The sequence below is a fragment of the Monodelphis domestica genome, chromosome X (genome assembly GCF_027887165.1).
Source record: "Monodelphis domestica isolate mMonDom1 chromosome X, mMonDom1.pri, whole genome shotgun sequence".
NCBI classification, from domain to species: domain Eukaryota; kingdom Metazoa; phylum Chordata; class Mammalia; order Didelphimorphia; family Didelphidae; genus Monodelphis; species Monodelphis domestica.
This window is the reverse complement of record NC_077235.1, coordinates 32,502,966-32,513,446: the sequence shown is the minus strand read 5'-3', so window position 1 is coordinate 32,513,446 and position 10,481 is coordinate 32,502,966. Positions and strand designations below refer to the sequence as shown.

The 10,481-nt window shown below is 38.1% G+C and overlaps 1 protein-coding gene across 1 annotated transcript; it reads right to left on the bottom strand.

Moving 5' to 3' along the window:
• Nucleotides 1-7,166: 7,166 nt before the first annotated feature.
• LOC100026632 (transmembrane emp24 domain-containing protein 2-like) lies at nt 7,167-9,612 on the bottom strand. The gene is made up of 3 exons (XM_007507337.3): nt 8,758-9,612; nt 8,249-8,301; nt 7,167-7,398 (listed from the first exon to the last, which is right to left on the bottom strand). Exons 1-2 carry the CDS (start codon nt 9,378-9,380, stop codon nt 8,277-8,279), a joined length of 648 nt encoding a protein of 215 aa, XP_007507399.2. The 5' UTR covers nt 9,381-9,612; the 3' UTR covers nt 7,167-7,398; nt 8,249-8,276.
• Nucleotides 9,613-10,481: the final 869 nt, after the last annotated feature.

Sequence of the window (10,481 nt, the reverse complement as noted above, 5' to 3'; positions counted from 1 at the left end):
TTTTTTTACATCCTTTCCTCTTTTAAATGGTTTTCCTTGGAGTTCCATTCTAAAATGCACTTGGAATGACTTTTTTTTTTAAATTTGGATCTCTTGTCAAGCTTTCTTTTTTCCCTTCCACTACCTCTTGCTATTTTATGAGGTGGTACCATTAGTAATTTGCCACCTTCTTTGTCCCTAAAATTGTACAAATGAGTTTCTCTTCTTAATCTGTACTTCCTTTGACTGCCATTTCAACATTTCTTGGCTGATGTAATTTCTAAGATCTTTTGGGATCTGTATTGTAGCAATTTACTTATATTAGTTAACCTTCTTTAGCAAATGCTTGTTTATTTTCCAGTTCCACATTTTTTGATATTTTTTTTTGTCATCCTCCTCTGTAAAGGTACATAATTGGCATATGTAATGAGTTGTCCCAAATCTACTCATTTAATATCCTCTTTTCTTAAAAATATTCAGCAACAAGTTGCTCTGAGCCTTGTAAGGGGTAAAATTATGATTGGTCTGAATATATTTTTAGTTGGTCGCCAGGGATTTAAATTATAAATCCCAATGAAAATACTCAAGTCAGAATGGAATTTATGGTGGTTTATTTATAATAGAAGGAAGAAATTAAGAAAATGAGAGGAAAAGGAGAAAGATAGCTGCTCATCCCCAGACCTTAGCCAAGGGGGACCAGAGTCTGGATTGAATCTAATAAGGATTCCAGCCACGAGGCCTCTAACAAGATGAGGGATCTCTCCAGAGACTAGTGACTTCAGAAAGCCAAGGGAAAGGGAATCCCAAGAGATGGGTCTCTCCAGAGGCTGGTGCCTCCAGAAAAGTCAAGGAATGGGGAGTCAGACTTATCACTCACCACATGACAGTCTAAAGGAAGCAATCTGAGGTCTCACTCTCAAGCTCCTGGACAGCCAAGTCCCTCTCCCAGAAGTGACGTGAAATATAAAGGCAGTTCTTATAAAAGTGTAATTTCTGCTCTCAGTAATAATGCAATTATTTTTAGAGGTCTTCAAGGAGAAAACAAGGGAAATTTTTATTATCAGGAACATTTACAATTTCTTTGTTTTAACAGAAATTCAGATTTTAAGTGAATTTCTAGTATTGGCAGGTTATAGACCAACTTAGTAAAAATCTTGCACAAATATAAGTAATAGGGTGGATTTATATATGTGTATTTATATGTATATATACACACTTATACATTCTTTATCTTTGTGTGTGTGTATATATATATACACATTATATATGTGTGTATCTAGATGTAGGCATATATATATATGTGTGTGTGTGTGTGTGTATGTGTGTGTGTTTGTATATAGCATTCCAAGCATATTCACATCTAAGAAATATAATTGATGTATGGATATTGTGTCTTCAGACACAAGGTTTGAACTCTGATACTTGTGGGCAGCCTCTTGACCTAGCCATGCTGCCTTTGTTCAAGGCAAACTCATTAACATTTGGTGAGGAGTCAAATTCCTTTGTAAAAGCGCAGGTTGAAGTCAACAAGCCCAACACCCCAACTCGCCCAAAAGGTGTCATCATTACCATCCCATCCAATCGGAATTATCTAGCTTTGTCACAGTATTCATTGATCCTGGCAATCCTCAATAAAGCCTGGGGTGAAGGCGTGATTCCTCCTCTTCTTGTTCCTGCAACCTTGAAGTTCTCACTACTGTCTTTCTCTTTATCTTTCCCAAGGCCTCTCTTGGCCATGTGCTTTCTATCTCGGAATCCTTACTTCCACGTGTCTGCAAACTTCTCACATTTTCCTTTAATTCTTCTTCCAAGGAAAATGCCATAGGGATTCACGCCTTTCCTATCAAAAATATTGACTTGTTTGTGTTCCTTCATTCTTCACCCATTTTCTCAGACTTCTTGCTCCTTCTTGAGCCCCAATCCACAAAGGAAAATTCTTTTTATAACAGCCGTTGGCTGGCAGGTTATAATATGTGTGTGTATGTATATGTATACACACACATTCTTGGACATTAATTAGGTTTTTCTGTTTGCAACCTCATTCTTCCAGTTGTTAGGCCCAGACCTTTACTGTGTGATCAAAGGGAGCCATGTTTTCCTTAGAAATATTAAAAATTAAAACTAGAATATCTCTTAGGAAGCACTGAAAGTACTTCCTTTCCTATAGATGACTCCTCTCCTCTTGCTATACTATTTTGGTGAGTTCATCAGCTCCCATGGTTTTAATTATCATCTGTTTGCAGATAACTTTGACATCCATATATTCAGCATTTTGCTCTCTCTGTCTCTGTCTCTGTCTCTTTCCTTCCTTCTCCACCCACCTTCAGTCCCACATCACTGCCTGACTATTGGACATTTCAAACTGGATGTCCCATAAGTATCTCTAAATATATCTAGAACAGAACTTACCTTTCCCCCCAAACTCGCTTATTTCCATTGAGAGGGACTACCATCCTTCCCGGCATTCCAGCTTTCAACCTCAGTTATCTTTGAACTTTCACTTTCCCTTACCCCAAATATACAATCAGTTGTCAAAATTTTGATAATTCTTCCTCTACAACATCTCTGAAATATGTTTCCTCCCTTCAAAGTCTACATTATAACTGAGATCCTGATCATCTCTCTCCCAGAGCACTGGACCTGAAGTCAGGAAGACCTAAGTTCAAACACAGCTTAAAGATACTTACTAGCTGTGTGTTCCTGGGCAAGTCACTGAACTTCTATTTACCTCATTTTCCTCAGTTGTAAAACGAGAATAACAATAGCACCTACTTCCCAGGGTTGTAAGGACTAAATGAGATAATTATAAAGTGTTTAGTGCCTGGCACAAAGTAAATATTATATAAACGTTGGTAATTATTAGCAATTGTTATTGAAGTAACTACCTGATTGGTCTTTCTGCTTCAAGTCTCTCTTCAGTTTTTCACTTAGCTACCAAAGTGATATTCCTAAAACACAGGTCTGATTGTGTCACTCCCCTATGCAACAAACTCTAAAGGCTCCCTAACTAGATAACTAGGATCTGACACAAACTTCTCTGGAGCTTAAAACTTTTCATAACATTCCTCCAACTTTCCTTCCAGCCTATTATAACTCTTCCTTTTTATGCACAATACAGTGAAGTCAAACCGATCTTCTTGTTATGCTTCTGTGCCCTGTACGAGTTTTTCCTTATGCCCACCTCAGATTAAGTGTGCTTTCTCCAGGAAGCCTTTGGTGATTCTCCCCAGATGCTAGTCTCCCTCTCCAAATTGTTTTATATTTATTTTAGTTCTATTTTGGGTGTCTGTAGACAGGAATATATTAATATGTGTATCTATGTATATGTCTGTGTATATATGTATGTATATATATACATGCAACACATACATACACATGGCCACACACATACCCACACATATTGTTTCTCCCAAAAGAATGTAAACTCCTTGAGAACAAGGGGTGTTTTTAGCTATCTCTGGTATCCAGAACAGTAATTTGCATATATATTATATGCTTAATAAATTACTATTGACTGATCAGTTGTCATCCTCTCTTTCCTCCTTTTAGAAAATTAAAAGGAGCAATTGTGATTAGGGGGAGTGGGGTATCCAGCAAAGCAAGGACCCTTGAGTCTTTGAAGCAGAAGAATATCTTTTAAATTTTTTTGTTGGTGATTTTTGGTTCACCCTCATTTCTAAATACCTTTCTCTTTTCTCCCAGAGGGCCATTTGGTGTAGGAAAAGGGGTGAGGGCAAGAAAAAGCAGTCTAGCAAAGTCAACCAAGCTATTAGCAAAGTATAATAGTATTTGCAATGTTCTGCATCCCTGGTCCTCTACCTTTGCAAAAGAAAAAATGGAGGCACATTTTCTTGTGGGAATGAAATTTCAGAGATAAAATGACAATTCCTTGAATCTACAGAGGACCAAAATTAGAAACTGTCATTAAAAAAAAAAAGAAAATGTGTCAAATGTTTCTGGGTGCAGAGGTGAATCTCTGAGGAATGAAAACTTCAATGTTTGAGAAATGTGCCTCAAATGTCAACAGCTATTCCCTCCCCACAACTCTAGCTGCAAGTCTCAGCTATAACCATACCTTTTCCAGGAAGCCTTTCTAATCCCCCTTAACTAGTGCTTTGTTGATTGTCTGTTTGTACAGAGTTGTTTGCTTGTTGAATCTTTATTAGACTGGGAGTTCCTAGAGAACAGGGACTGTCTTTTGCCTTTCTTTGTGTCTGCTATGTGCCTGGCACATAGAAGGCATTTAATAAATGCCAGATGACAGATTGACTGACAACCCCCTGAAAAATGGCTCCAGAACCCCCACCACTCAATTTTCTTTCAAATTTCTTAATTTTTCCTTAAATCTCTTGATTTTATCTCAGAGGTCGTCAATAATGTTTGAGGTCAGAAATGATAAATATGATGGAATTTTCTTAATCTCTCTTCTTGACTTTTTTCTTTTTAAACAATTGCTTTCTTCTTGAACTTGGATCATACTAGATCCACATTTATTTATTTATTTATTTTTTTAAAATATATTTTATTTGATCATTTCCAAGCATTATTCGTTAAAGACATAGATCATTTTTTTTCCTCCCCCCCACCCCCATAGCCGACGCGTAAGTCCACTGGGCATTAGATGTTTTCTTGATTTGAACCCATTGCTTTGTTGATAGTATTTGCATTAGAGTGTTCATTTAGAGTCTCTCCTCTGTCATGTCCCCTCAACCTCTGTATTCAGGCAGTTGCTTTTCCTCGGTGTTTCCACTCCCATAGTTTATCCTTTGCTTATGAATGGTGTTTTTTTCTCCTGGATCTCTGCAAGTTGTTCAGGGACATTACACCGCCACTAATGGAGAAGTCCATTATGTTCGATTATACCACAGTGTATTAGTCTCTGTGTACAATGTTCTCCTGGTTCTGCTCCTCTCACTCTGCATCACTTCCTGGAGGTTGTTCCATTCTCCATGGAACTCCTCCACTTTATTATTCCTTTTAGCACAATAGTATTCCATCACCAACATATACCACAGTTTGTTCAGCCATTCCTCAATTGATGGGCATCCCCTCGTTTTCCAGTTTTTGGCCACCACAAAGAGCGCAGCTATGAATATTTTCGTACAAGTCTTTTTGTCTATTATCTCTTTGGGGTACAGACCCAGCAGTGCTATGGCTGGGTCAAAGGGTAGATATTCTTTTGTCGCCCTTTGGGCATAGTTCCAAATTGCCCTCCAGAATGGTTGGATCAGTTCACAACTCCACCAGCAATGAATTAATGTCCCTACTTTGCCACATCCCCTCCAGCATTCATTACTTTCCTTTGCTGTTATGTTAGCCAATCTGCTAGGTGTGAGGTGATACCTCAGAGTTGTTTTGATTTGCATCTCTCTGATTATAAGAGATTTAGAACACTTCTTCATGTGCTTGTTAATAGTTTTGATTTCTTTATCTGAGATTTGCCTATCCATTTCCCTTGCCCATTTATCAATTGGAGAATGGCTTGATTTTTTGTACAATTGATTTAGCTCCTTATAAATATGAGTAATTAAACCTTTGTCAGAGGTTTCTATGAAGATTTTTTCCCAATTTGTTGTTTCCCTTCTGATTTTAGTTACATTGGTTTTGTTTGTACAAAAGCTTTTTAGTTTGATGTAGTCAAAATTATTTATTTTACATTTTGTGATTCTTTCTATATCTTGCTTGGTTTTAAAGCCTTTCCCCTCCCAAAGGTCTGACATGTATACTATTCTGTGTTTACCCAATTTACTTATGGTTTCCTTCTTTATGTTTAAGTCACTCACCCATTTTGAATTTATCTTGGTGTAGGGTGTGAGGTGTTGATCTATTCCTAATCTCTCCCACACTGTCTTCCAATTTTCCCAACAGTTTTTATCGAATAGTGGATTTTTGTCCCAAAAGCTGGGATCTTTGGGTTTATCGTATACTGTCTTGCTGAGGTCGCTTTCCCCCAGTCTATTCCACTGATCTTCCTTTCTGTTTCTTAGCCAGTACCAAATTGTTTTGATGACTGCTGCTTTGTAATATAGTTTTAGGTCAGGGACTGCAAGGCCCCCATCATATGTGTTTTTTTTCATTATTTCCCTGGATATCCTTGATCTTTTGTTCTTCCAAATGAACTTTGTTATGGTTTTTTCTAAATCAGTGAAGAAGTATTTTGGTAGTTCAATGGGTATGGCACTAAATAGATAAAAAAGTTTGGGTAGGATGGTCATTTTAATTATATTGGCTCGTCCTATCCATGAGCAGTTAATGTTTTTCCATTTGCTCAAGTCTAGTTTTAGTTGTGTGGCGAGTGTTTTGTAGTTGTGTTCATATAGTTCCTGTGTTTGTCTCGGGAGATAGATTCCTAGGTATTTTATTTTGTCTAAGGTGATTTTGAATGGGATTTCTCTTTCTAGTTTTTGCTGCTGAGCTGTGTTGGAGATATATAGAAAAGCTGATGACTTATGTGGGTTTATTTTGTATCCTGCAACTTTGCTAAAGTTGTTGATTATTTCAATTAGCTTTTTGGTTGAATCTCTAGGATTCTTTAAGTAGACCATCATGTCATCTGCAAAGAGTGATAACTTGGTCTCCTCCTTGCCTATTTTGATGCCTTCAATTCCTTTATCTTCTCTAATTGCTACTGCTAGTGTTTCTAGTACAATGTCAAATAGTAGAGGTGATAATGGGCATCCTTGTTTCACTCCTGATCTTATTGGGAATGCATCTAGTTTATCCCCATTGCAGATGATATTAGCTGTTGGTTTTAGATATATACTGTTTATTATTTTTAGGAATGACCCTTCTATTCCTATGCTTTCTAGTGTTTTTAATAGGAATGGGTGTTGTATTTTATCAAAGGCTTTTTCTGTATCTATTGAGATAATCATGTGGTTCTTGCTAGTTTGCTTGTTGATGTGGTCAATTATGTGGATGGTTTTCCTAATGTTGAACCAGCCCTGCATCCCTGGTATGAATCCTACTTGATCATGGTGAATGATCCTTCTGATCACTTGCTGGAGTCTTTTTGCTAGTATCCTATTTAAGATTTTTGCATCTATAGATCCATATTTATTTAACTCAAATCTTTAATTTAATTTTGAATTGTTATTCAGAGATATCCCCTCAAAAAAACTTGTATTCAAAAAATAGAGCAAAATGAAACAAGTAAATTTTTCAATGAAATACTGCAAGTATTTTGTTTGAAGCTCAAAAATTTTTTATTTAGAATATGAAAACAGGTAATAAATCTCAGATTGATATTACAAAATCTATTGCTTTTGATACCCTCTTTAAAATATTTTTAAAGAAAGCAATATAATATTAGCTCCAAAAATGATCCTTGAATCAATCCCACAACTGCACACAGATGTTTTGATTCAAAATTCATCTTCAGAAACCAAGGAGTAATTTTCCAAACAAGATAAAAAAAGTCTAAAATGAAAGAGGGAAAGAAGTAGCTCTGGTTAGTATATCTCCAGTGCTATTGCCTCAAATAATAGGTTAATTTCTTAATATTACAACAAAATCCCCAAACCTTTAACTTTGTCCATAAGTATCTAGGTTTTTCCCAATTAAACTAATACATGCTAACAACGTGCTTATATAGGAGTATGGGGAGGGGTGGGACTAGATCCAGAGTAACATTAGAAGACTACCGTTTACTGAAATATCACCCCAAGTTGCTGTAGTAGTAGTGGGAGACAGAAAACCTTGTTAACTACTTATTCTATATTAGACAACTCTGTAGTTCAGATGTAGGCAGCTGAGGCTTAGGGCCCAATGTCAGAAACTTTTCAATCTCGGATCTTAGGAATATATTTTGGGTGGCTTTAAAAATAAAAGTAAAGTTAAAAGAGGAAGAAGTATCCAGTCTGAATAGCATATACTGGAAAGTCCAATAACTGTGCAATATTATATGTTTAGAAGATTTAATGATTTAATGCACTGTGCCTTAATAATAACTTAATGATTTCCTAATAACACATTAATGTGATGACAATAATAAGGTTTCATTAGAATAACAGAAGTCAATTGTAAGAATAAGAGAAATAAAATTATTTTTCCCCAATAGGCACTGTAGGAGCTAACCCCTAACATCTACTCTACATACTCCCCAAACTCCTAACAAGAGTAGAATCATTTTAGTAAAGGACTCCTAAGATTCTTCTTTTCTGTACAAAACATGTCAACTTTAAAACAATAGAGAAGTTAAGGCAAAAAATGGGGGTGGGGCCACCATTTGATTTGCTGTAAGGGCTCTCTAGAAGTCAGTGTCACCTACCTTACTCCAGAGTCTATGTGATTCACTGTCAAGCCATGCTGTCCCCTTGATATCTAGAGTTTAGGGGAAAAAAGAAAGGTTTCAGTTCAGATTTGCTTGGTATACTGGTTATTTTTTCCCTCAATGAACAGAAAAATCTGAAAGGGTATCTCTTTTAAAAAAACTCAACCAGGGGGCAGCTGGATAGCTCTGTGTGTTGAGAATTAGACCTAGAGACCGGAGGTCCTAGGTTCAAATCTGGCCTCAGATCTGGCCTCAGACACCTCCCAGCTGTGTGAGCCTGGGCAAGTCACTTGACCCCCATTGCCTAGCCCTTACCACTCTTCTGCCTTGGAACCAATACACAGTATTGATTCCAAGACAGAAGGTCAGGGTTTAAAAAAAAAAGAAAAGAAAAGAAAAGAAAAGCTCAACCAAGAATTATTGCTGTGATGCAGCAGTAATTGGTTAACTTGACTTTGGCAGAGCGAAGGGAAAAACACCCATTGGTGTTTCTACTTTCTACTTACTCTGTTCTTCGGACTTTGAAAAAGCTCCTCAGGTAGTAAAACTGACACAAGGTCATGATTAGCAGGATGGTAGCCTCGAAGAAGGACCACACGACCACCCTCCGGTTTATGTCCTCGTTGATGGACTGATGGATCTTCTCCCGAACCGCCATATGCTCCTGCTCCTGTTTGACTGCCATGATTGCCTGGGCCAGCTGCTTGATTGTCTCCTCCAGCTGAAAGTGAAGACTTTCCTCCTCCAACCGGGCGTGGTAGGTATCCAGGGGCTGGCTGGTATCAATTGTGAACATGACCATCTTGGGTGTCAAGCTGGACTTGTGGTTGCTGAAGCAGAATTTGTAGGAACCATCCTGGGAGACGTCAAAGGCATAGCGACCACTCATCTCTCTGACTTGGTAGACAGGGTCGTTGTAAGGTCCTGTGACGTCCACGTTGATGTCCAGGAAGCCGCCCTGTACCACCTCAAAGCTGAGGGCCATTCTGGTTCCTCTTTTGCCTTCCTCGAAGAAACACTCCTCTCCACGGGCATCGATTTGGACATAGAATGCAGAGGCGATGTGGAGTTGGAGCAGGGTGGTCAGCAGTACCAGCAGGGTTAGGCACAGGGTGCACGGAGCAGCCATGATGAGGAAGAGCTGACCCGTGACTTAAGCCTCTTTTTCACTTCAGCCTCTGAGTGATTCCACGAGGTCCTAGTGAGAAGTTTCGGGGCGGGGTAAGATGGAAGCTGCTGATTGGCCAATTTCCTTGGCTTGGTAACCCCCTGTTACCCCGGAAGTTTTCCACCCCCCTTCCCCTAGGACTGTAAGTAACTGTTCGGATTCTCTTTGCCAGTCTTCTCAGTTCACTTTGCCAGGTTCTACTCCAAACTTTTCCCCCTTTAGTCATTTGTAGCCATGAGTTCAAGTGACTTTCATGCCGAATTGGCTCCCCAGGGACACATAATCAGTACATGACTCCCCTAAGCAACGGTCCCTAATGTTCAGCTGTTCTATTGGACTTTCCACTGACCACCACTTCAAACTCTCATAGCCCCTGTTGCAACAGTTTGCTACTTGGACTTCCAATCTTGCCCCTCTCTCATCCATCTTCCTTCCAGTCAAAGATTAATACTTTGTAAAACTCAAATCTAAGTAGACCCTTAACTTGTGCTAGAATTTTCCATGGTTCCATATTTTTTGGGATAAAATACAACTTTTTGGGTTGGCCCTTCACAATCCTACTCCATCAGCTTTTACAGACTTATCATATAACATTCCCCTACTGTCATTTTAGTCCAAATTGCCTATTTGCTATTCCTCAGACTTAACTTTTTGTCTTTTATCTCCATCCCTTTGTACAAGCTATCGTTTGCCTCTTAGAATCCCTTATTTCCTAAAAAGCTCTGCTCAAAGGATACTTTCTATACTAGACCTTGAGTTTTTTCTAATTAACCAATCCCCACCCCTGAAGAAATTATCTTCTATTAATTTTGTTTTCTGCATAAGGTTGTAGAAGAAAAATATTAATATTATACTCTAATTTTTAGGCACAAGTCTGCCAGAAACAATTTTAATCAATTATTATTATAATTTAATCATAAACATTATCATGAAAACCAATATTTCTTGTCTATAGAGAAATGTACAAACTGGCATAAGCCTTACCCCCACCCGGACCCCATGCCTCAGACAAGCTCTTCATTAGGGTAATTTGAGGTAACATTTCTGGGAATTTCAAACAAG